Source organism: Bufo bufo, chromosome 8 (genome assembly GCF_905171765.1).
Source record: "Bufo bufo chromosome 8, aBufBuf1.1, whole genome shotgun sequence".
Lineage (NCBI taxonomy): Eukaryota > Metazoa > Chordata > Amphibia > Anura > Bufonidae > Bufo > Bufo bufo.
Genome location: NC_053396.1, coordinates 32,452,301 through 32,479,957, shown reverse-complemented (window position 1 = coordinate 32,479,957; position 27,657 = coordinate 32,452,301). Strand labels below are relative to the sequence as shown.

Genomic DNA, 27,657 nt, shown 5'->3' with positions numbered 1-27,657 from the left:
TTTCACAGCACCCCAATCCCTTGACAGTGACCTCCACAGTACCCCGCTCCCTTAAGAGTGACCTCACAGTACCCTGCTGCCTTAACAGTGACCTCCACAGCAGTTGCCCCTTTAATAGTGGCCCCTGCCCCCTTAACAGTGACCTCCACAGTGTCCGCCCCTTTGACAGTGACCTCCACAGCCCCCTGCCCCTTTAATGCTAGGGCTACAGGAAGACATGTGTCACGTGACATTTTGTCTCAACAATGTTTATAATGATAGGCTATGGTGTCGCACTGTGACATGTGATACAAGATGGATTTTTTTGCGACTGTCGCTTCGCCGTCGCAGTGCAACACCATAGACTATCATTATAAAAATTGTGCGACACAGGTCGTCGTGTAGCCCTAGCCTAAAGCTGACCTACAGCAGTGAAGAAAAATGGCTGGGTTGTTATGGAAACCTGGAGTTAAACTGTGTGTATGTGGAGACTAAGGGCCTGCGAACTTCTATTGGCTGATGAGGGACATGTGACCGTGTGTATGGCAGTTGGAATTTGAAGAGAAAGACTTGCAGGCTTCTATTAGTTAAATGAGGTCATTTTTGGGGAATATCTCGGGAACGGTTCGTCCTAGAGAGCTGAGACACCTGATGTACCTGTGTGCCAAATTTGGTGAAAATCGGTACAGTCATTTGGTCGCGCAAAAAGAACAGACAGACAGAAACTAATTTTTATATATTGTAGGGATTATCTCTGGTAGGCAGGGTAAGCGGACACAGTACAGAGGTAAAAACCAGTAGAGATGGCCTTGCGGTTCGCCCAGCGGTCATTTTGCGGCGAACTTTGCTAGTTTGCGGTTCGCCGAATGGGCGAACATATGGCGATGTCCGCCGGTGCAATATTCTTTTACATTGTGAAGAACTTTGACATCCATCAGGTGGTACAGGCCAATTGAGACGTTTCAGCACATGGACATACCCCCTTCCGTATAAATAAACCATATCTGGCCGCCATTTTACATTCAGTGTTTTGCCAGTGTAGGGAGAGGTTGCTGTGTGGAGCAAGGACAGACTGTTAGGGACACCAAACACTAGCTAATAGGGCCACAAAAGTCCTTTTAAGGACTGGTATAGGCGTGCTATCGATAGGTGTGACTTACTGAGGGGTGTGATATACTTACTGAGTTGTAAGAGTTGTTTTTTTTTGTTTTGCTTTTTATCACTACACAATAGAAGAAAAGTTTTCCTGTGGCTTTTTATCTTCGGATCTTGCAGAGGAGTGAACAGATTGATCAAAGCTCAGCGGCTGCAATGGAATGTAAATAGCCCCGGCCTTCCATTCAGCTATGTGTTACTATGGTAACAGGAAAGCTTCCCTCAGACAACAAGGCCTAGCCAAATACCAGAGCCTGACGCTGGCTTCTTACGGACATGCAGTCACCATGTGGAGGAATCCGGCAGAATACTTCTCCAATACCACAGTGAAATATTTTGAGAGGCATAAAGGAGAGGTTAGTAACAGCGAAACCAATAGAAACTGCACACAAAGCGATCTACAAATGAGCAATTCTCATTCTAATCTTGTGGTGGCACTTAAGAAATGTGGAATCGCTATTTGTCCAACGTTTACATTCAGCCTTTGTCGTAGATTTTCAGCTGATTTGCTGCAGATTTCCACTAGGGATGAGCGAATCGAAGTGGTACCAGTTGGAACTGAACCCAAGTTCTGGAAATGTTATTTTACAGTACAAATTAATTTATGAAGTTATTGCGCAAATTCTCTCGAGACTTCTCTCGAGCCAATACATTCTAAGGCTACATGCACACGACCGTATGTGTTTTGCGGTCCGCAAATTGCGGATCCGCAAAAAAAAACGGATGACGTTCCGTTTTTTTTTGCGGATCCATTGTAATAATGCCTATCCTCGTCCGCAAACTAGAAAAAAATAGGACATGCACTATTTTTTTGGCGGAGCAACGGAACGGACATACTGATGCGGACAGCCCACGGTGTGCTGTCCGCGTTTTTTGCGGACCCATTGAAATGAATGGGTCCGCATCCTATCCGCAAAAAAAAATGGATCGGACACGGAAACAAAATACGGTCGTGTGCATGAGGCCTAACACTGTACAGAGCTCCTGCTGCGCACAGTATTAGAACAAAGTTTTATGCAAATCGACTTTGGATGTTTCATACGAAGTCGATCCGCTCATCCCTAACCTTTTCATTACCACAACAGAATGGGTGTGAATGCGGATTTGAAATGCTGTGGATATGTTCCGCTATATGTGAATAAAGTTTTTAAAATTTGCAAATTTTGGTGCCAAAATTTGCAACTTGAGGCCTCATTCACACTTCCATGTCTGTTTCCCATCTGTGAAAGAATCGTTAAATTGTGTTTCCTCCGTGAAGATGTCCATGAAACATACGTGTGTCCGTTTCTTGCCCTTCGTGTGTCATCCATACTTAGGGTTGCCACCCGGGCGGGATCTCACCGGCCAAGCACATATTTTAGTGCCTCTACCAGTGCCGGTAATTTTTTTTCTACCGGCAAAATTAATTGCTGATATTTTCCTATATGAACTGTTACTAATGAGCGCTTCCATTGTGGTGCACTCATTAGTATAGCCCTGAAATCCCGCCCCCTCCCCCACTTGTGTCGAAAGAAAAAAAGGAACTCAACTTATTCATTTGATGGTGCCACGGTGAACGCTCGCTGCTGACCGGAAGCTCATTACCTGTGAGACGTCGTCACGCTGGAGCGCAGGTCCTGTCCTGAGCTTCCAGTGAGCAGCGAGTGTTCACCGTGGCGCCATCAAATGGATGAGGTGAGTTCTATTTTTTTTTATTTTTTTGCACAAGCAGAGAAGCGGGCATTAATTTTGGGGGGCACTAATGGGGGCATTATTCATTCTGGGGGCAAATGAAGGCATTATTCATTCTGGGGGGCACTAATGAGGACATTGCTATTACTGGGGGTCACTAATGGTGGCATTATTATTGGGGGCACTATTGGGGATATTAATGTTACTGGAGGGCACTAATGGGGGAACTATTAATTCTGGGGGGAACTAATTGGGGAATTAAAATTTCTGGGCATCAGAGATCTATGTCGTGGGGACCCCTGAAAGATGTGCCAAAATTATGAAGAAACCTTCACCTCTTAACCCCTTAATTAGGCCTCGTCCGTGATGCAGACCAAATGTGCCCATTGAAGTCTGTGGGTCTGTGAAAATCACGGACACAACACAGATGGCATTCGTAGTGCGTCCGTTTTTCACGGAAGACAGCTAGGAAATGCTCTTGAAATAAATTTTCAGCTGAGCAACGTCCGTGGAGGGTAAAAAACAGACACACAGACTATCCACGGATCATTCACGGATTAAATAGGGACACTTTTTTTCACATTCACAATACTGACACAGAAATTTGAACAAGGCCTTAGGCCTCCTGCACACGAACGTGTGCTGCCCGTTGCCGTATTGTGGACCGTAATTCACTTCATTGGGTCCGCAAATCCGGAGATGCGGAATGGTACGGAACGGAACCCTACGGAAGCCCTACGCAGTGCTTCTGTGCGGTTTCGTCCTGTACTTACGTTTCGCAAAAAGATAGAACATGTCCTGTCTTTTGCGGAACGCTCGGATTGCGGACCCATTAAAGTGAATGGGTCTGCGATCCGCCGCGGCTGCCCCATGGTCAGTGTTCGTGCATTTCGGCCTGAAATTTGCGGGCCGCAGCATGGCCACGTTCGTGTGCAGGAGTTCGTTCGTTTTTTTTCTTACTCGAGCCACATGTTTACATTTCTAGCCATACGAGGGCTTGATTTTTTTGTACTTTTTTAATAGAAATGTTTAATTTACCATATTTTGCACTGGCAAATGGGAAGAAAATTCTTTATGGGGTGAATTTGGAAAAGCAAACATCATTCCACTGTAGTTTTTGGATTTTACAATGTTTTACAATGTTCACTGTTCGGAAAAATGACATGAAGACCTAACTAGCGGACTACGGTATTGCCGGAGGTTTGTAAGGCTCCGTCCAGCCCCATTCACTATAATAGGGACTGGCGGAGATCTGGCCAGCAAAAATGATGAGAATCGTGGCAGAAGAAAACTGCTGCGTGCGGCTTTATAGTAAATAGGACGGAGACTTACAAACCTCCGGCAATGCCAGAGTGCGCAGATGCCTGGAACAGCCTGCCGGATCTCTAACACTAGTCTGCAACTAGCCTTAGGCCTCATGCACACGACCGTTTTTTTTAAGGTCCGCAAAAACGGAGTCCGTAGGTTCGTGATCCATGACTGTTTTTCATCCGTGGGTCTTCCTTGATTTTTGGAGGATCCACGGACATGAAAAAAAAGTCGTTTTGGTGTCCGCCTGGCCGTGCGGAGCCAAACGGATTCGTCCTGACTTACAATGCAAGTCAATGTGGACGGATCCGTTTGACGTTGACACAATATGGTGCAATTGCAAACGGATCCGCCCCCCATTGACTTTCAATGTAAAGTCAGGAGTTAATATACCATAGGATCAGAGTTTTCTCCAATCCGATGGTATATTTTAACTTGAAGCGTCCCCATCACCATGGGAACGGAACGCCTCTGTTAGAATATACCATCGGATTTGAGTTAGATCGTGAAACTCAGATCCGACAGTATATTCTAACACAGAGGCGTTCCCATAGTGATGGGGACGCTTCAAGTTAGAATATCCTACGAACTGTGTACATGATTGCCCCCTGCTGCCTGGCAGCACCCGATCTCTTAGGCTCCATTCACACGTCCGCAAATGGGTCCGCATCCGTTCCGCAATTTTGCGGAACGGGTGCAGACCCATTCATTTTCTATGGGGACGGAATGGATGCGGCTCCGCAAAAGATAGAACAAGTCCTATTCTTGTCCGCAGCTTGCGGACAAGAATAGGCATTTCTATAGGGGTGCCGGGCGGGTGTATTGCGGATCCGCAATTTGCGGGTCCGCAACACACCACGGACGTGTGAATGGAGCCTTACAGGGGGCTGTGATCCGCACAATTAACCCGTATCATTGTGCGTATCATAGCCCCCTGTAAGAGATCAGGTGCTGCCAGGCAGGAGGGCTCAGACCCCCCTCCCTCCCCTGTATTACATTCATTGGTGCCAGTGCGGCCTCACCTCCCCCCCCCTAATTAAAATCACGTTCCAAATCCCCCATCATTGGTGGCCAGTACGGCCTCACCTCTCCCCCCCCCTTGTTAAAATCACGTTCCGAATCCCCCATCATTGGTGGCCAGTGCGGCCTCACCTCTCTCCCTCCCCTACTTAAAATCACGTTCCGAATCCCCCATCATTGGTGGCCAGTGTGGCCTCACCTCTCCCCCCCCCCCCTAGTTAAAATGTCACAAATGTCATAGGGGGTGCTACCTCTGCACCCCCTATAGCTACGCCCCTGTTTTTATCTATTAATAGTTCTGTCATTTTCAGACGCAGCAATACCTATTACGTTTATTTTGTTATTGTTTATTCATTATTATATCTAAACTGAGAAACAGGGTGATTTGAATTTTGAATATATTTGTGGTTTTTATTTTTAAAAAAAATACATTTTTTGTTACTGCAATTTTTAGTCCACAACAGAACAGTATTGCAGTTTATGGGATTTTTACAGGTGCCTGTTACACTGTGCCTCAGGCATGGCTTAGCAGGAAGCTTTGACAGGCTTGGGAGCCTTCACAAGGTCCAAGGCTGTCTCAGCAACTGATTGAAGACCTAAGTTTTTGCCGCGGAGTACACAGGGAGCCCAACTCCTCTATCTAACCACTCAGAGGAAACGGTCGCTACTGACAGCTGTATTATACAGCCACCACCCGCCACCTATGGACCAGGCTCAGCTCATGATATACCCTTATGCACACCCTTAATGCAAATGTATAGCATTTTGTTTTAAGGAGTCAATAATTTTGGTGCATCATTTTTTTTATTTATTAGAACTAGCGTAGGAAATGCCCCCCCAAGGTTTGTCTCACAAAAAAGCAGTTGCTTTTGAACAGACACCATCCAGACTGGATCTTGACCTATTGATTGTGCGTTATTTTTTCGTGCATCATCTCTGCATCATTTCATGCAGCCCTGGCTCCATAGGAGTGAATGAGGTTTGCGTGAAAAACGGAAGACATCCGCATACTTACCACCATTTAAGTTGGTAAAATCAGGGCACCTTACCTTAAATCTCTGCCTTGTGTTGTTCCTCAGTTATTCTTGCTGGAAATTAATTAATAAATTGGCAACCGGATGCTACCATTCCACTTGTCAACTCTCCTGGAATGTCCTCGAGGCCAATGGATTAAGGAGAGACCTCCCAGACTCCTGGAATAGCAGGAAAACCTCTCAGGTTCCTCATAAAGGGAGAAACCTCCTCATTTCCAGGAGAAAGCAGCCCTCCATGAATTTCAATGGTATGTGGTGCTGGGATGTTACATTATTAGACTCATCCCGGAAGCCAAATGTACAATGAGGGGGTGTGGTGCGTTTGACAAGGGGCATGGTACTACAATCATTGGGACAAGGTGCCACAATAATGGGGGTGCAGCACAACAGTAATCGGGGCATAGCACAATGGTGTATTGGCTAACAAAAGGGATATGTCACTGCCCAGAAAAATGTCTGCCAGAATGCTTCTGCCACGTACCATCCCTAAAAGTTTAAATCAGGTATGTCTCCACTAGGTTTGGTGGGATTGGCCACACTCTGTCCAAAACTTAGTTTTTAATTTTGGCTTAGAGTTTGACTTTAGTTTGTTCACTCACAAAAGTTCTATAAAGCTAAATGTTGACTATGGGACGTCGCCAGGCCTTCAACTCCATAAGAACCTAGGTGGCCTTCACTGTTCACCTACCCTGCTCAGGCCAGTAATGTAACAACTCCCAGTTTGTGAAACAACTCCCAGCATACCCATACCATTGTCCAGACTATAAATGAAGGTCTACTTTCACGTGGTCTTTCAAAAAAATTCCTATGGATCCCTGAATTTTTTTTTATGCTCCTGCCAGTTTATATACTCTGACCCTTCAGGGATTCCCACCTTTTGGAAATATGGGGGTCCCTGATGACTGCCAATCCTGTCCAGCCAAAATGAGACAGAAAGGTGTATCTCTATTGAAGTCAAAGGGAGTTGTTGGGTTGGTTGACTCCACTTCCTGTAGAAGAAGGCCACACACATACACGGCCACTTCTCCCTTACTCTGGGTCGGCTATTCAAGTCCATCATGTTTCTGCTAATTTTTGGTAATGAGTGTTAGCACAGATGGATTTGTGCATTAACTGGAAGTATCTTCACCTGCTCATTAGACCGAGCATGAGGACTGCCTCGCAAGCTACAAAATTATTTAGAAAGTTTCCTTTGAGTGCGGCCAAGTCATGTCATCAACTCCAGATTAGATTATTGGAGAGTTCAGCCTGAGGGTCGTTTTGCCATCATTAGCCATAATGATGTTCCTGAAGTCATCGTCCATTTTAAAAATTGCATGCTTGATTACTGTGGCGTAAATTCATGTAAGCAAACCTAAAACCTGCTAAAAGGTATTTGCAATCAGCATCCATGTACAAAGAAAACAAGGAAAAATTTTCCCTGGAATTTTAATGTTTGGATTTGGCAAAACTGAGCTCGGTATTTCCCGTTTACAGCTATGAGGGGAAAGGGAAATGATGGCCCCTATGGGGCATAACTCAATTTTGAAAATTGTCAAGATTATGCAAGTGAAATCATTTTCTAATTTCCTTCTGAACACATTCCTGCAACAACTATCTTGCAGTTGCCAGAGCTGCCATGATACAGATTAAATAAGGAAAGGTTCTTCTATAGGGCCCTGTAACTTCAACTCAAGATGTTGTTCAAAAGGGACAGAAAAAAGTTTTAAAAAAAGGCTGACATTGTTTTTTGGGTTCTTTTTTATGGCGTTCACCATGAAGGATAAATTAAGTGATCATTGGCGTAACTAGAAATGACTAGGCCCCAAAGCAAATTTTAGTCCTCCTCCTGGGCCTCTTCTGAATTGGGGCCCCAAAGTAGCCCCTATAGCTACGCTCTGTAAGTGATAATTGTATATTGCAAGTCATTACAGCAATCACAGCTGTACCGACGGATGACAGAGGGAGCTCCCTCCCTCTGAAACTGCTTAGATGCCGCAGTTGCTATTGACCGTGGCATCTAAGGGTTTAAACAGCCAGGATCGTTGCTTCTGCCAATCCAGGCTATTAGAGCAGGAGCCCGGCTGTCATGCAAGAGCAGAGCTCCTGCTCTCTGCTGCACATGAGACCCATGTAGCGCTTAGACTAGCTCGCCACAAAAAAGCAGCGGCTTACCCTAAGGCCACTTAGTGACCGCCATAAAAAGGCGTACTGGTGGTCACCAAGGGATTAAAGGGTTGTCTGCTTATTATAAAGGTCCCCCGACAATAATGTAATCACAGGGTATCGTGTTGCTGGGTCCTCAAAAAATTGGGGAGATTTATGAAAACTGGTGCACATCGTCCACAGCGTAATATAGTACCAGATAAGTGAATGAGATGCTAAAGATATGTCCATGTAAGCCTGTTTGGTGTGAGGAGTCTTATAAGCCAGGCAATGCACCTCTGGAATACAAAGCAGATCTTGGCAAGCTCTGCTCTAATGCCATCAGATGTAAGGCAGCTATCCTATAAGTCAATGTTCAACCTTTTAAACAGGCCTTGAGACATTACTTGTATAATAAATAAGCCAGCACCTCCATCTACAGACAGGCCAATGTTTTGGGGGTGCAAATATTGACTCATAGGATAGCTACCTTACATCTGTTGGCATTAGAGGCAGAGCTTGCTAAGAACTGATTGTGAGCCCCATTGGGGACACCTTGATGCTAATGTCTGTAAAGCGCTGCGGAATATAGTAGCGCTATATAAGTGCATAAAATAAATAAATACCATCCTCCCAAAATTCCAGAGGGTCGTGTATGGCCTATAAGTCTCCTCACACTGATTAACACGCTCTCCATAAAGAAACATAGAACCCCCCAAATCCTGACCTAGGCCTCTCACCCAGTTAAGCCAGTACGCTCTGATCTGCACGGATGAGGGGCAATCACCCGAAAAAAAACACAGCTGTCTGCAGATGAGGGGCTGGCTTATTTATTATCCAAGTCATGTCTCAAGGCCTGTTTAAAAGGTTGAACAATGACTTATAGGATAGCTGCCTTATTACGCTGCAGATTTTTACACAACGTTCAGATGACATTTCTTAAGATCTCCTCCACTTTGCTGGTACGGTACAACGCTGTGGACTGGCTCGCTCAAAATTTGAGATGCCAAATCTGCAGCGTATCTGCCATGTGTGAACCTTCCCTAAAAGACGCACCAAAGTTATCAGACATTGTGCGACATTTAATGCAAATTATGGCCACAAAAACTTTAAATGACCCCCTAATGTGCTTTTTGCAGGTGAACTGCTGTGCTATGTCTCCAGACTATCAGCTTGTCCTCACATGTTCTGATGACAGTCGAATCCATGTGTGGGAAGCAAAGAGTGGGTTATTGAGGCATAAAGTGACAGGGCATACAGGTAAGTGCCCCTGAGCTAGAAAACTCATCTATAAAAGGGACTTTTGTGTTTTCATCTGTAGGATGTAAATGATAGTTTACGTGAAATGCTTACATTAGCTCATACAGACAAGATAAGGCTGCCGCCTTGTTCAATCATCTCTACTTAAAGGGACGGGGGTCTCCGTGTACCGCCATAAGGTTATTGCTTCATTTCATATCTCCACCCACTAATCTCCCTCACCCTCTTCTGTAGGACCAGTAAAGTCATGCTGCTTTTCCCCTGATGGCTCCCTGTTTGCCAGCTCATCCCATGACTGCACTGCGCGGATATGGAGGGTGGATACTGCCGACTGTCTTCACATGCTAACTGGTACGATATAAGAAACTTCAGTGGGATGCAGGGTGGGGACCAGGTATGTCGGCGCTCTAGGCGGAGCAGGCAAATTGCACACCTCAAAACAATCCCAACCCCCCACCCCAATCAATTAAAAGTGCATTAGTTCCCAATAAAAAAGATTAATATATAAAAGAGCCAGTGACGTCTTCACGGATTTCTGTTCTTCACTTTCCTTTTTATTCCACATTTGGTCCAGACCATCACACGCAGACGTCTTTGGTCAGGGGTGAGCAGCCCCCTCTGCTATATAAGAAGACACCAGTATTACTATATGGCACATGGGGGACTGTTACAGATTTTGCAAATCAGCCCCCATATTTATAGAGACCTATCCAGCTGCTACCCCCAATACTGTGCCCACTGTGCTCCCCCGTGCCCACAAACACTATACTGCCAGATATAACAGATAGCCCCCTCCCCTTAATAATAGTGCTCCCAGACTGCCCTCATTAACACTAGTGCCCCCAATAGTGATAATAATTTTGTAGCAATGTCCTCTATATTGTGCCCAGTAATATTAATACCCCCACAATATCCCTGGTAGTAATAATGCCACCAGTGTCCCCAATATTTATAATGCCCATCCTATGGTGCCCCCTGTATTATATAGCTCCCCCATAGTTCCATTGTACAATACTTCTCTGCCCCTTCTCTGTATTGCCATCATATATATGCCCCCAGTAGAGCTAGTATATAATGCTGCTCTGCCCCCCCATAGTGTCAGTATATACAGTATATTCCCCCATAGTGCCAATATATAATGTCCCCCCATAGTACCAGTATATAATGCTCCTCCACCCCCTTGTTGTTCCTATATATATATATATATATATATATATATATAATGCATCCCCCTGTACAGCCAGTATATAATTATATAATGCTCCCCCCAGTGCCAGTATATAATGCCCCCCCATACAGCCAGTATATAATTATATAATGCTCCCCCCAGTGCCAGTATATAATGCTCTGCCCACCCTAGTGCCAGTATATAATCCTCCCCCTCCCTAGTGCCAGTATATATGATGGTCTCCCCACCCTAGTGCCAGTGTATAATCCTCCCCCACCCTAGGGGCAGTATATATGATGCTCCCCCCACCCTAGTGGCAGTATATATGATGCTCACCCCCACCCTAGTGCCAGTATATATGATGGTTTCCCCACCCTAGTGCCAGTGTATAATCCTCCCCCACCCTAGGGGCATTATATATGATGCTCCCACCACCCCAGTGCCAGTATATATGATGCTCCCACCTCACCCCAGTGCCAGTATATATGATGCCCCCCTCACCCAAGTGCCAGTATATATGATGCTCCCCCTCACCCAAGTGCCAGTATATATGATGCTCACCTTAGTGCCAGTATATATGATGTTCCCCACCCCCACCCCACCCCACTCTAGTGCCAGTATATATGATGCTCACCTTAGTGCCAGTATATATGATGTTCCCCACCCCCACCCCACTCTAGTGCCAGTATATATGATGCTCACCGTAGTGCCAGTATATATGATGTTCCCCACCCCCACCCCACCCCACTCTAGTGCCAGTATATATGATGCTTCCCCCCACTATAGTGCCTTCCTTGGTGCCCACAGCGGCTATTGATTACAGTAACAAAAAAAAACACCTCACTCCTGTTACCCCGCCGCCATCTGCACTGCAGGCCACAGAGACTGAATGGCCGGAGGTGCGTCCATCATTACGCTCCCACTTCTGGGTAGCAAGGTGGTGCCCTAGGTGGGCGCCTACCCCTGGTCCCGACCCCGGTGTGATGTAAGGCATGGGTAGGGAGTCCCACAGTTCAGAATTTCTCTTAATTTTTATATGCCTTTAAAGGGAGTCTTGTCACCGCTAGCGCCCATTTTTAACCCTTTGCTATTGTGTTTTTGTATAAGTATGCTAATGAGGAATAAAAGAGTCCAAGGGGCTGTAGATATCCCTAAAGGAGCCCAGTGGCACCCATCAGAACAGAGCCCTGCCCCTCCTCTTCTTCTCTCCACCTGGTAGCTTAGCCTAACCTCCTAAGTCATCATGATGCCACTTCAAATCTGGTGTCCAAAAAAAACGGATCCCTCACCGTTGACTTAATTGGTTTTTGGTGGCGGATCTGACATGTTCATTCTCCCATGCCGCACACAAAAACGTGCTTGCAGCGGTTTTCTGTCTAGCGTGGGAATGCAATAAACCAGAACGGAATGCATTCTGGTGCACTGCTTTCTAGTATGTTCAGTTTTGTCCCCATTGACACAAATGGGGACAAAACTGAAGCATTGTGCTGTGCTTTTGAGACCCTGTGCCGGATCTCAAAACCGGACAGCACAACACAGATGGGAAAGCAGCCTATTCATATTACCTTTTTTCACCTCGACGTGGACGCTGTCTTTTGTCCACCAGGTGTCGCCACTGTTCCAAATTTCCATCTTTTTGTGTGGTACGTTTTTATTGTGTTTTTATGGTAATTGATTGGAATGCCGAATGCCTTTTCTCCCATTTATGATTACTACCATTTTCTCTTCAACTCGTTTCCTATTAGATCATTCAAAAAGTGTAGAAACTGTTAGTTTCAGCCCAGACGGCAGATGTCTACTGTCCGCGGGATGGGATCGTCTTATCATCTTTTGGGAAGTGCAGGTATGATGCCTAAATTTATAATCGCCTCTCAGAAAATATTCCTATTTTTTTTTACGTGATTTCAAAAAGCAGCACAGGATTTTGGTGAAGATACCAAATAAAACCAGTACAGTAGGCTGCCATCGGGGCAAGAACAAATTCATATGGGCACTGCTCAAGAAAAATGTTATCATTGCTCCTAAACAAAATCATTGCATAAGCATTATATAAGATCACTGACCACTATTAAGAAGATAAATGTCATTATAAAACAATATGGTTTTATTGTAGGGTGTATTTATGATGGTGCTACAACAAGCAGCTTTTTCTAATTGTATAGTGCAGGTCAAATATGTGGAAGGGATTTTTTTTCTGGAATTTTTTCCACTGAAAAGCATTGAAAAAGCCGTAACTTTTTTTAAAATAAAAGTTTATTTAACTTTTTTTTTTAATTTATTAGTCCAACAAAGGGACTTCTGATCGCTTATATAATACACTTGACTGCATATGCAGTACAGTGTATTATACTGTCGGTAGCATACTGACGGGCACTATCAGGCTGTGCCACAGGCACCACAGGTAGAACTGAGGCCCTTCATTAGGCCCTCAGCTGCCAGCAAAGACATCAGCACCCCGCGATTGCCCTTGCGATGCCTGACAGAGGGAGCCCCCTTCCTCTTAAACCCTTAGATGCCGCGATTGCTACTGATGGTGGCATCTAAGGGTTTAAACAGCCCAGATTGGAGCTTACAAAGTAAATAGGGATGAGCTGCAATACCGGGAAGAGCTGCTATCCAATGGATGACGCTGTGCTCACCGAAGCACCGCACCCTCTTCAAACCGCTGAGCCCAGATGTCTCACCTGAAACAGTGGACTATACCACGACTTGTGTATTACTAAAGATTATTCTCCATTTACCATGTATATTATCTATTTAACAGACTGGTCAGAGATTGAAGACTTTCACTGGACATCGAGATGCCATTCAGTGCAGTGCTTTCTCAATAGATGGTTCATGCTGTGTAAGTATGGTACTGTACAGAATATGATTTAAGGGGGGATTAAAAAAGAGAAAACATATCTAACACCATGCCGCTAAATAAATGGCATTATCATTGCAAAACCTCAGCAAAATACGTACATGGTGAAATGATGCAAGGGAGCACATATATGTCAGCTGTTACATCTGGTATAGGGCTAATGTACTTGGCATAGACCTTGCATGGTGTCAGGTGGTACTAATTTAAAGGGGTACTGCCCTCTGGACATTTATGGCATATCGACCGGATATGTCATAAAAGTCTGATAGGTTGCGGGTTCCACCTCTATCTCAGTGATAGGGCGCCAATGTAAATGAAGAGTAAGCCGCGCCCCATAATTAAGATAGGAGCGACTCTGGGACCCACACCTATTGGACATTTATGATATATTCTATCAATTTGTCCAGATGGGACAACCCCTTTAATCCCTTAGTGACCACCCATACGCCTTTTTACGACGGTCACTAAGTGGCCTTAGGCTGGGCCACCGCTTTTTTACAGTGGCCCAGTTTAAGCGCTGCACAGGTCCTCTGTGCAGCGGGGAGCGGAGACCCGGCTCTGAAAGCCCGGACTGGTAGGATCAGGTTTAGGGCTGATCAGGGCTGTTTAACGCTTTACAAGCTGCAGGCAATGGCGCCCGCCGCATGTAAAGCGCTGACAGAGGGTGCGAACTCCCTTTGTCTCCCATCGGCACCCCGCAAATGTGATTGCGGGGTGCCAATGAGTGTGAAGGCTGGCTGGGGTCTGATGTAGGCCCCAAACCAGCCTTCAGTAGTTTCCAGCAGGCTGTGCCTCTCTGGCACAGCCTTCTGGTCAATGTTAGTTAAGCACTCCCATTAAAATGCAATGCCCTCCCTGTCCCTGCGCTTGGCAGATGCTCCCTCACTCAGCAGAGCTGGAGAATGCAGAGTTGAACCAGCGCACAACAGGGAAGGGAGATCTGCCATCTGCTCAGTGTATAAATGAAAGCAACATGTGGTAAGAGGACCCCTTTGTGATGCAGGAGATTAACCCTTTAGGGGTAAGGCCAGGTGCGTAGCTAATGGCTCATGGGCCCTGGTGCAAGAGTTCAGCTTGGGGGCCCCCCTTCCCTCAGTGTTTTGTGGCCAAGGGCAGGAAGCACATAGCCCTCATGCTGCCCGAGGCTAAAATTGAAACGGCACCCCTGCCCCTGTGCCAAATTCTTGATTTAACCCCCTTCCCTTGAGCCAGAGGTGTAACTTGACCAGCATAGACTTTCTATAATACTGGTGTATTCTTATACACCACAAGGATCTTTGGGCCCCCTCAGGCTCCTGGGCCCAGTAGCGACTGCTACCTGTGCACCCCCTATAGCTACGCCCCTGGGGAGGGCTCTGGTTACTGACACTTTTGGGGGGCTATTGTTACTGGCTAGTGCATGTGAGGAGCTCAATGCATTGTGGGTAGTGAGGGCAGGCGGGATTAACCTCAGGGTGAGGGCAGTGGCGGCCATCTTAACTGAATAGTGAAATTGCAGTTTTATGCAGACTGGTGGCTAAGGGCTGAATCTTATTAAATATGGGGTAAGTCAGTCTAATAGTAACTGATTCTGGAATATCATGTTATTAGTAACTACATATATGAAAATTGAAATTAGGGTCTAAATGTGACAGTTATCCTTTAAATAACATGTAAATTATCCCCTATGGTGAATGGCGTAAAAATTATTATAATTTTTTTTTTAAATGGCAGAATTGCTAATTTACACTTCGTTGCCACTGAAAAAATGTAATAACAAGCGATCAAAAAGCGTCATTTACTTCAAAATTATATAAATGAAAACTACAAGTCGTACCGCAAAAATCAAGCCCTCACATAGAAAGAAAAATAAAAAAGTTATGGGTCTTGGGAAGCGACAATGCAAAAATATTTTTTTTCTTTTAAAAAAGGGGTTTTATTGAACAAAAGTAATAAAACAGAAAAGAAAACTACATATATTTGGTATCGCTGTAATCGTACTGACCCAGAGAATAAAGCTATTATATTTTTGATATTGGAAAATGAACGCCTTAAAACTTATAACATAAAAACTCAGTAGCAGTATTGCTGTTCTTCCCATCTCCCTCCCAGAAATAGTTATTAAAAGTTAATCAGAAAGTCATGTGTCCCAAAATGGCACCATTAAAAACTACAACTTGTCCCACAAAAAACAAGCCTCATAGACGGAAAAATAAAAAAGTTATAACTCTTGGAACGCGACAATGAAAAAAGGAAGAAAAATGCTTGGTCAGTAAGGCCCAAAACAGGCTGGTCATTAAGGGGTTAAAATCATTAAATGCACAGAAGTGTCAGTGGGACACACATTACATCTGGTATAAGGTGCACAGCACTTATGATAAGTGATATCAATACTCAATCATAGGAGACAAGAAAGGACCTACACTCACCTAAGGAATTATTAGGAACACCTGTTCTATTTCTCATTAATGCAATTATCTAGTCAACCAATCACATGGCAGTTGCTTCAATGCATTTAGGGGGGTGGTCCTGGTCAAGACAATCTCCTGAACTCCAAACTGAATGTCAGAATGGGAAAGAAAGGTGATTTAAGCAATTTTGAGCGTGGCATGGTTGTTGGTGCCAGATGGGTCGATCTGAGTATTTCACAATCTGCTCAGTTACTGGGATTTTCACGCACAACCATTTCTAGGGTTTACAAAGAATGGTGTGAAAAGGGAAAAACATCCAGTATGCGGCAGTCCTGTGGGCAAAAATGCCTTGTGGATGCTAGAGGTCAGAGGAGAATGGGCCGACTGATTCAAGATGATAGAGCAACGTTGACTGAAATAACCACTCGTTACAACCGAGGTATGCAGCAAAGCATTTGTGAAGCCACAACACGCACAACCTTGAGGCGGATGGGCTACAACAGCAGAAGACTCCACCGGGTACCACTCATCTCCACTACAAATAGGAAAAAGAGGCTACAATTTGCACGAGTTCACCAAAATTAGACTGTTGAAGACTAAAAATGTTGCCTGGTCTGATGAGTCTCGATTTCTGTTGAGACATTCAAATGGTAGAGTCCGAATTTGGCGTAAACAGAATGAGAACATGTATCCATCCTCTGATGGCTACTTCCAGCAGGATAATGCACCATGTCACAAAGCTCGAATCATTTCAAATTGGTTTCTTGAACATGACAATGAGTTCACTGTACTAAAATGGCCTCACAGTCACCAGATCTCAACCCAATAGAGCATCTTTGGGATGTGGTGGAACGGGAGCTTCGTGCCCTGGATGTGCATCCCTCAAATCTCCATCAACTGCAAGATGCTATCCTATCAATATGGGCCAACATTTCTAAAGAATGCTATCAGCACCTTGTGGAATCAATGCCACGTAGAATTAAGGCAGTTCTGAAGTCAAAAGGGGGTCCAACACCGTATTAGTATGGTGTTCCTAATAATTCTTTAGGTGAGTGTATTTCTGCTCAAAACCCCATAATCCACACTAGAACCCCCCAAATACAGAGTAATAAATACACATGTGAATATAGATCACTGTGTGATCCCAGACCCTAACACGCGTTTTGATTGCGCTTCTTCCGTGGGAATCATATGAGTTGATACAAAGTTACTTCCTGTATCGTTGTCCAGAGCTGCATTCAGAATTCCGCTGTTTGCTTTTGGAAACCATTAACAAGCTTCGCCACTTCCCTCACAGCTTTAGGGCTCATGCACACAAACGTATTTTCTTTCCGTGTCCGTTCCGTTTTTTTTTTTTGGGCAGAATACATACGGTCGTGTGCATGAGCCCTTAGCCGATGTCCTATAATATTGGGAGAGACTTAAAGGGGATGTGTCCCTTCAGCAAGTGGCATTTATCATGTAGAGAAAGTTAATACAAGGCACTTACTAATGTATTGTGATTCTCCATGTTGCCTCCATTGCTGGCTGGATTCATTTTTCCATCACATTATACACGGCTCGTTTACATGGTTATGACCACCGTGCAATCCAGCAGAGGTGGCCGTGCTTGTACACTATAAGAAAAAGCACCAGCTCAAGTGCGCTCCTACGGTCTTGGCCACAAGAGAGACCAGCACTTTTTCCTATAGTCACCGAAGCTGAAATGCAGGGTGGTCATAACCATGAAAACGAGCAATGTAAAATGAGATGGAAAAATGAATCCAGCCAGCAAAGCACGCAATATGGATTATAACAATACATTAGTAAGTGGCTTGTATGAACTTTCTCTACATAATAAATGCCACTTGCTGAAGTGAGACAACCCCTTTAACACTAGATTTTCTGCCAGCTGATCGCAAACGAGCATTCGTAGTATCTGGCAGTGTAATTCTACTGCCAATTACCGATGAACCAGCAAACGCTCGTTCATGGTTCAATCGTGATCTTCCAGCATTCTGAAAGATCACGATTTGCCGGCAGCAGATCGTGCTGTCTAATCACGATCTGCTGCCGGCAAATAACTAGACAGCATAGGGACGAGCAATGGCTAGCGATCGCTGCTCCCCATGCTGTGGAGGAGATTGCTGCATGCAGGGGCGGATTGGGAACTTAAAGTAGCCCTGGAAAAAAAACCTAAAAGTGGCCCCGTGTTGTCGGCGGGTTCAAACTGACAGAAGATGGACCAAAACAAGTAGGCCGGGCCTGCAATACTGTAGAGCAGTGCAGAATACTGCCCCAGCAGAACCAAATAGCACAGGACAGCACAAAATACTGCCACCCTCGCCACAGTATTCAACTGCATCACCGTAATGTGGACAGTAATGCAGTTGGGTTCAGGAGGGCAACTTAGGCTGATCATTATGTACCTGGCCTGCGGCCATCAAGAGGGCTTGAGTGGCCCCCTGGGCAACGGCCAGCCAGGAAATTTCCCTGTAGGGTCTATGGCCAATCCGCCCCTGGCTGCATGTAATAGTGGCGGTCTCCTCCACTAATGAGCAAGCGATTTCCGGGAAGTAACGCTTCCTTTCCGACAATCTAACCACTGAGGAAGGAGCAACTCCAAGGCTCCGAAACGCGTATGGTTTGGAGCACCTCTATGTGCTAGTGTGAACCTTTAAAACAATATTCAATGGAGCGATTCAGGATTGAATAGTTGGTATTTGGCGCATACAAGAAAGGAGTGTGGTCGGTACAAACAGCCGTCAGATCCAGGCTTACCCCCTTGACACATGGGACGCTGAACAGACCTTTCGTACAGAACAAGAAATAGACCGGCTAGGTGACGTGTTCCCACTGAACACGTGGGACGCCGACCAGATCCTCCGAAGCACATAACTACTTACACGGGGGAGACGGCGGTAAGATCTATTTGAGTCAGTGCTTCATGTGGTTCGCCACAGCCGACTCTCGACTTCCGCTCCTGAAGAGTGAGTAATCGATACACCACATATGCATGTGAATTACCAATATGAAAGTGCACTTCTATAACAGCCAAATATAAATTGGCACTTAGAACTACCTACCTACAACTGCCAAATATTTGGAAAAACATCAAGAAATCTGTATACATACATATAAGTAACAAAAGGCATGAACTGGTATCGCTGCTAGGACCACATTTATTTGGATTAAGAGAATAGAATTGATATATACCATCACCAAGAAGGACTATATATTAGGTCTTTAAGATATATACTGTGATACATACTATCAATAATTATCTCACATTGGAGCAGAACCGCTACACAGTGAGATAATCAGTCGGGAGAATACATACAGTGAAATCCTCTATTTTGATAATAGTTTACTTGCGGTGGATTATATTGAATGTGTTTTATGATTGGATATTCCAGCTAATTGAGGTCATAACGAGATTGATTAATATTGATCCTCTTTTAGGTGTAATATATCACAAGAATGGGTTTTTTATAATCAAGGGCTATTGCAATGCATTGGATAGTGTTTATTAATAGATTTTTTTAATGTGTTTTTATGAATTAAATATTGATTCAGAGTGATCCCAGATGTTGAGCGCCTATCTTTTGGAATTAATTCCTTTTCGACAATCGCCTGCAGAATCAGGCTGTGCAATACAGTGTTTAGCTTTTCCAACATTACATTATTATATAGAAATAAAGTGGATAGAGCTACACTGCAACAACACCAGACACAGCCCATGGACAAGGGTGGTGCAACTTCTCTTTATTGTTATTTGCAGGCCACTGGGTCCTGGGATTATACTGTCAGAGTGTGGAGCCTGAGTGACGATGCATCAGAGAAAGTTCTGAAAGGACATATGGGAAATGTCCGCTGTGTGAGCTTTTCTGTTTCTGGGATGCTGGTAAGAGAATATGGCTTCCTACATGTCGATTGTTTCCAAACTCTAAGCCTCAGTTATCCATGTTTTGGTTTTAGTTTTGGTTTTAGCCTCAGTTGTCCATGTTTTAGTTTTGGTTTTAGCCTCAGTTGTCCATGTTTTGGTTTTAGTTTTGGTTTTAGGCTCAGTTGTCCATGTTTTAGTTTTGGTTTTAGCCTCAGTTGTCCATGTTTTAGTTTTGGTTTTAGCCTCAGTTGTCCATGTTTTAGTTTTGGTTTTAGCCTCAGTTGTCCATGTTTTCATTTTTAGTTTAAGAGGTACCTGCACTTTTCAAAACCTATGCCATAGCGACATATCAATGTTTTTGATCAGTAGGACTCCGAGTGCTGATACCCCCACCAATCGTTAAAACGAGGAGTTAGAACAGCTCAGACACAGCGCTGTCTCTCCTCACTGCTGAAGATAGACTTTCTATTGAGCCTGTCTTCAGCAGCGATGAGAAACCGCACTGTGTCCGAGAGCCTATGTCTCCTCATTTTATGCTCCTCAAGGGGATTTTATATACATTCCCAGAAATGAGTTGAGCTTGTTTCTAATAAAATACCCTATGTTTGGAAGTACCCCAGGTCATCGTCCTTGTGGACGTGGTGGTTTTAGCATACTACAGAAGATCTCAGCGAGGGAGAAGAGGGTGTCAAGTGTCTTAAGTAAGTTTATCCTGTACACCCCCCTCCCTAGTGAAGTAAGTGACATATTCGAGTCAACTGGCCTATTATAATTCTTAGCGTATGTTTTAGGGTTATAATTGTAATCATTGTGTATACCTCCTATGTGTATACCTTAACAAAAGTTTCATTTCACCCAAAAATAAAATTGTTAGATTGCCAATAGTTGAACAGTGAATTCACAAGGTTAGTAATGGGTAGGCTCGTCCTAGTAGCAGAGATCTATTATTTACCCTTAACCACCTGATTGATTTACGGTGTTTCTGGTAGGAATCCCCAATTCACTATCCCATAAAAGTCACCACTAGGAACAGGTAACACGCAGACAAATGATTCATATCGCAGTATCAAACTGAGATAGGCCATCGACATCGGTGGAAGTCTAACTGATGGCACGTCCACTTCATTGTCAACTTGACACAGCCCTGTACTTCTGATAGTGGTTGTGCCTGGTATTGGGGCTGATTCCCATCCACTTAAATGGAACTGAGCTGCTCTGAACTGCAATACCAGGTACTAACAGTGGCAAAAGTATGAAGCTGTATCTGGTAAACCAGAGGATGCAATGTTCCAGCAATCACTCAGCTAATTGTGGAGGTGTCAGCAGCTAGATCCCCACTGAATTGATGCTGATGATCTTTTATAGTCCATCAATATAAGAGTCCCTGAAAACCCCTTTAAATAGCCACTGGCAAAGCATTTTCAAAACTTTGCGAGCAATGGTCCTTTAAGACAACCCATAGTTGTTTTAAGGAGCCTCTGCTTCAATTTTATTAATAATTTGTTAATATTTGGTTAGGCTTCCGGATCATGGGACAAGACAATAAGAGTGTGGAACCCACGCAGTGGTACCTTGATCTTTCTACTGAAAGGACACATGGATTGGTTAAGATCCTTGTCTTTCTCCCGTGACGGTATCCTTCTAGCTTCCACAGGACACGACAACATGGTAAGAGTTATTATGTGTGGATGACATGCACATATTGTTAATCCCTACAATTTAAAATGATTGTTAATAAGTAAATGTACATTCATTTCCATAAACTCTATACAGTCAGCACATCCTTGACAACCAATATGACCACTATTCTTGCTCCCTCTATAGCCACCCTGGCTTCATGGATTCCTACAAAAAAAATGCCTAGTTCTACACCTATCAGCCATAACATTAGGTTCCGTTTAGGCATGATTTCCACAAGGCCTGTAAAGGTGTCCTGTGGTACCTAGCACCAAGATGACCGTGAAGATACTCCCTTCTCTCCATGGAGAACACAAGTGAAGTGGGACCTCATGGATCAGACTTGTTCTTAGAACATATCCCACAGATGCTCAATCAGAATGAGATGTGGAGAATTTGGAGTCCAAATCAACACCTTGGATTCTTTGTTATGTTCCCCCTGAAAGAGGCCACAGACTTTAGGGAATACTGTTCCAATATGTGCTTGGTCTGCAACAAGATTTGCCTTCTTTCCATAGTGCCTCCTGGTCCTATCTGTTACCCAAGTAAGTGAAGCACATGCACCTGGCCACCTATATGGATGTAAAAGAAGTGTGATTGATCAAACCAAGTCACCTTACTCCATTGCTCCATGTTCCAGTTCTGATGCTCAAATGCCCATCCTAGACACGTTCTGTGGACAGCAGAGGTTGGCCTGGGCACTGTGACCAACCTTAGGCTATACAGCAAGTTGCGATAGACTATGTGGTCTGGCACCTATTATAACCGACATTATGTTCTCGGCAGTTTGTGCTTCAGTAGCTCTTCTTTGGAACAGGACCAAACTGAGCCTTGGACATCCATGACCTTGTTTTTGGTTCACAAGCTGTTCTACCATACCTCAGACCACTTTTCATAGGTACTAACCAATGCAAACTGGTAAGACCCCACAAGACTGGAGATGCTCTGACCCAGTCATCACAAATAGCCCTTGTTAGAGTTTCTCAGATTTTATGCTTGTCCATTTTTCCTGCTTCCAGCTCAAAAAATTCAATAATATATCACTCCTTGACAGGCGCCAATTTCACTAGATAATCAACGTTATGCACATCACCTGTCAGTGGTTGTAACTTATGGCTAATCACTGTGTATATAGTTACAGGAGTAGAGGAAAGTATCTGTATGTAACCCCAATCTGATATTCAAAAGTATTTAGGTGAAAAAAATCCCCTTGGGAAATGAAATGGTAGCCATATTGGTTGTCACTGAATTTCTTCCAAATAAATGGGTCGATAATAAAACAGATTCCTTGTATCTGGAAATTAACTGGTTACTTTCAATTTTAGCATGTTTTAGAATGTTTATCAGGCCCGCAAATTGTGGTCGACAATGCACGGCACTGATCGTAGGGCCTCCGTATGCGGACGCCGGACCCATTAGGCTGCTTTCACACAGTCAGTGTTTGATTAGTGGATTCCATGAGTGGTTGTGAGCCAAAACCAAATGTGGGTCCAAAACACAGAACAGGTTCAAATCTTTCCATTACACCATATCTCTGTGTACGCTTCATTTCTCCCCCCCCCCTCCCCCCGTGTTGGCTCACAATCACTGAAAATCAGTGAACACTGAATAAAAGTGGCCTTGTGCTGGCTATGCCTGTGCTGCAGTCCGACTGCGTGCCCACTGTCTGCAGACATGGACCCATTCACTTTAATGGGTCCACCATCTTCATCCAATGGTTCGCACCGCAAAAAACTAGTGCTTCTGATCCATGCCCCCGCTCCGTACCATATGTCCCGGATTGGGGACCCATCCAGGTAATGGCCGTGTGCATGAGGCCTTACAGAGTTCAAATGAATGGGAGAAAGGAAGCTTCTATTATTTTCTTAAGACCTCATGCACACGGCCATTGGGCGTGTGCACCACGTATCACTTAAATGGGTCCGCAATTCCGGAGATGCGGAACGGAGTCACGGAACACTGGAAGCACTACGGAGTGCTTCCGTGGTGTCTCTTTCCGTTGTTCTGCTCCGCAAATAAATATGACGTCCTATTTTTTTGCGGTGCGGACAGACCATGGACCCATTCAAGTTGAATGGGTCCGGCCCACTGCACGGATGTTGACCGTGCATTGGGGACCGCAATTGTGGTCCCCAATGCATGGAATGGCCGCCCAACGGCCGTGTGCATGAGTCCTAATCCTGTACTTTATTCTTTGCAGGTAAGACTCTGGGACTGTGAAAATGGAAAATGTATAAAGGTTGTCAAGGTAAGATGTAAATTAGTGTTAATGGGGTTTTCCAAGATTTTTTATAACATGGCAGAGAGCAAGAGCCTGTGTAAAATAAAAAAGAAATGTTACTTACTCTTTATATTTCCTGATAATCCACCGCCACTTCTTCGGTTTCCATCTCTCTGGTACCTCCTGCAGCAATGATGTCATATTAATCACGTGACCATTGCAGCCAAAAGTAGTCTCAGCAGTCATGTGAAGTTCATGCACACGTGAATGTAGATGCCATTGACCGGCTACAGTAGTTACATTAGCAATGAACGGGACATGGTCGCTGCAAGACCAGGGGGAAACCAAATCAGTGCTGGATCAGCAGGACATTTAGGCTGGGTTCAAACGAGCGTTTCCGGATTAGGTCCGGATGCGTCCCGGTGTATTGCGGCAAACCCGCGCGAGTAGGAATGCAATTGCAGTCAGTTTTGACTGCGATTGCGTTCCGATGTTCAGTTTTTATCGCGCGGGTGCAATGTTTTTTGCACACTCGTGATAAAAAACCGACTGTGGTACCCAGACCCGAACTTCTTTACAGAAGTTCGGGTTTGGGTTAGATGTAGTGTAGATTGTATTATTTTCCCTTATAACATGGTTATAAGGGGAAATAATAGCATTCTGAATACAGAATGCATAGTAGGTGATCAATTGAGGGTTAAAAAAAAATAAAAAAATTAACTCACCTCCTCCGCGTAGTTCCTAGTCTCTTCTTTACTTCTCAAAAGATGAAAATACCGGCTAGGACCTGTGGTGACGTCAGATCACATGCTCCAATCACATGGTCCATCACCACGGTGATGGACCATGTGATTGGAGCATGTGATCTGACGTTACCAAAGGTCCTTTAGCTGACAGCTCATCAGAAGAGACTGGGAACGCGATCAAGAGGAGAAGGTGAGTTAATTTGTTTATTTTTTTTAACCCCTCCAGCGCTATTTTAATAAGCATTCTGTATTCAGAATGCTATTATTTTCCCTTATAACCATGTTATAAGGGAAAATAATACAGTGAATAGACTGTCTCCTAGCAACCGTGCGTGAAAATCGCACCGCATCCGCACTTGCTTGCGGATGCTTGCGATTTTCACGCAACCCCATTCACTTCTATGGGGCCTGCGTTGCGTGAAAAACGCAGAATATAGAGCATGCTGCAATTTTCACGCAACGCACAAGTGATGCGTGAAAATCATCGCTCAACTGAACAGCCCGATTGAAATGAATGGGTCCGGATTCAGTGCGGGTGCAATGCGTTCACCTACCGCATTGCACCCGCGCGGAAATCTCGCCCGTGTGAACTCAGCCTTATAGAAGCCCTCTGAGAAAAATGTTTTTGTCTTCCTCGTTTGTAAGTGTGGCGGTATACATAATCATTTGTTTAACAAGCATGTAGCACCTATCTATAGAATGAAGCTCCCAAAGAGAACAAGAGTGCACTGAGCATGGACTGCCACTCTCTATTCATTTCTATGGGAGTGCTGGCTTTTTTTTTTTGTGCTCCCACATAAATGAATAGAGGGTGGCTGTGCATGCAAGGTGCACCCTCCAAAATTTTGGATGCTCCATTCTAGAGATAGTTGTGGGTCCCAGAGGTGGTGATATGTTCCAGGTGAGACAACCCCTTTAATTGGCTGATAAGTGGAACAATAGGCTGCACAGCAAATAGGCTGAGAACAAAAGGAGATATGATAAACCTTATTGTGGTTGCCCCACATTATAACCCATTTTAAATTTGGCCACTTATGCACTGTACCTAAACAAAAAAATACACTCACCTAATCCCCACCTTTCCATTCGAGGGCCTGATCCATGATAGCCTGCAAACTTCTACACGGGGTAACGTGCAACGCTGCAGTCAATCAGTGTCCTCAGCAGTGATGGGTTTCCAGGTATCGTGAGACCCAATATTTGGGGACATGTCACTGCTGAGGCCACTGACTGGCACAGGGGTGTACATGATGGAGAAGTTTATAGCCCAAAGACCAGGAAGAGTGAGATTTTAGACCTTTGTGCCGCAACGCAGTGGTGGGGAGAAGGCGAGTGTATTTTTTTTTTAGGTACAGCACAGTACTGGCTAGAGTTATAAAGCTGAACACTCATCTGGCTGATATCTACATCTACACCCGACAACAACACACACACATTCATGCTGGGCAGGCATGTGTTCTCGAGAGGGGAATAAGCTGCTGTCTGAAATATCTGGCAGGGGCATGTTAAAATTCAGCATGCCAAACTCTCCTTTTACCTGACTCCCCTATCAAGGTAAATGTAAGGTGAGCTACAATATAGTGACTTTTTATTTTTTAGGATGTCACATAGTAACATACGGTAGTTTGTAAGGCTGAGACATCTGTCCATCCAGTTCAGCCTGTTATCCTTCAACTTGATTCAGAGGAAGGCAAAAAAAAACTTGTGAGGTGGAAGCCAGTTTTCCTCATTTTAGGGGAAAAAATTCCTTTTCAACTCCAATCAATCAATCAGAATGAATCCTTGGATCAACAACCCTTCTCCAGAAATCTAATAACTATAACCTGTAATATTATTACACTCCAGAAATACATCCAGGCCCCTCTTGTGTGTACTATAATATTATCAGGATTTGGAGTACTGTATCTCCCTAACTCCTGACCTAGGCCTCTCAACCAGTTAAGCCAGTACTCTCTGCTCTGCACTGATGAGGAGCAATCACCCCAGATGAGGTGCTGGCTTAGTTATTATCCAAGTCATGTCTCATGGCCTATTTAAAAGGTAGAACATTGACTTATAGGATAGCTGCCTTACATCTGGTGGCATCGGAGGCAGAGCTTGTTAAGAGCACATTTGTATCCCTTCTTCCTATAATATTATCAGTAACCCGTCTTTCTCTATTTCAGGGCATGCTGGAGATGACACATGTCTGTATATTTTCACCGGAAGGCACCCTAATGCTGGTCGGGGCTATGGGGCTTCACCAATCACAGCAGTGATATGTCATCAATTCCACATGACATCTACTATGTGCGGACACAGGACACGGACTCATGCTCCACCAGTTTTTGGGAAAATACAGACTTTTCGGACACTAACAAAAACTTCCAGTAGTGCTGACTTAGTATCACAGCCAAAATATTTGCCAAAAATATTACTAAGGGTGGGTTCACATAAGCATTCCGTTATGGCTTTCCGTTATAACATGGTTATAACTGAAAATAACGGAAACCAGGCACAGGGAGATGATAAATATCCTCCTTAGGGTGGGTTCACATCAGTGTTATGTATTCCGTAATAGCTTTCCGTTATAACATGGTTATAACGGAAAATAACGGAATCCATAAGACGGAAGCCTTTAAGAGGCATTCCGTTTTGTTCCTACATAATACAAGTCTATGTACTACATAATGGAAACCAGGACGGATCCGTTATGCTGCCCATAGACTTGTATTATGACGGAATGCAAAACGGAAGCCTTTAAAAGGCATTCCGTTTTGCTTTCCGTCCTAATAGAAGTCTATGGGAATCATAGTCGTAAATGTTGAAAACCTCATGTTTGCACCTTGTTAGACATGAAAAATATTGGCGCAAGTGGTGTTTTAGACCGGCACAAATAAAGACAGAAACCTACAGCAGCTTCGAGCTACCAAAGGTTTCTGTTTAGGTGCACAGATTGCGGGAGGATGTGTCTAATTTATGACCAGGTGTGCGCTTCACCATAAATTAGGCGCACCATACAGCAGCAAAATGCGCCATTCTTGATAAATCCATACTGCAAAAGGGTTTTGTGGGAGTATGATATTTATAACCTATTCTCAGGAAAGGTCATCAATACAGAAGAGTGAATTTATCAAAAATCAGTTTCGGCCGGTTCACCTAATTCTTCGAAAAAATTTGGTTCGATCCGAATTTAT

General features: G+C 44.3%; 1 protein-coding gene across 1 annotated transcript; it reads left to right on the top strand.

Moving 5' to 3' along the window:
- The first annotated feature begins 1,411 nt into the window (after positions 1-1,411).
- On the top strand, positions 1,412-26,900 carry WDR38 (WD repeat domain 38). Its single transcript, XM_040405099.1, has 9 exons — positions 1,412-1,490; positions 9,431-9,551; positions 9,786-9,902; positions 12,465-12,562; positions 13,484-13,564; positions 19,733-19,855; positions 21,356-21,505; positions 23,715-23,762; positions 26,647-26,900. Exons 1-9 carry the CDS (start codon positions 1,422-1,424, stop codon positions 26,737-26,739), a joined length of 900 nt encoding a protein of 299 aa, XP_040261033.1. The 5' UTR covers positions 1,412-1,421; the 3' UTR covers positions 26,740-26,900.
- The last annotated feature ends 757 nt before the right edge of the window (positions 26,901-27,657 follow it).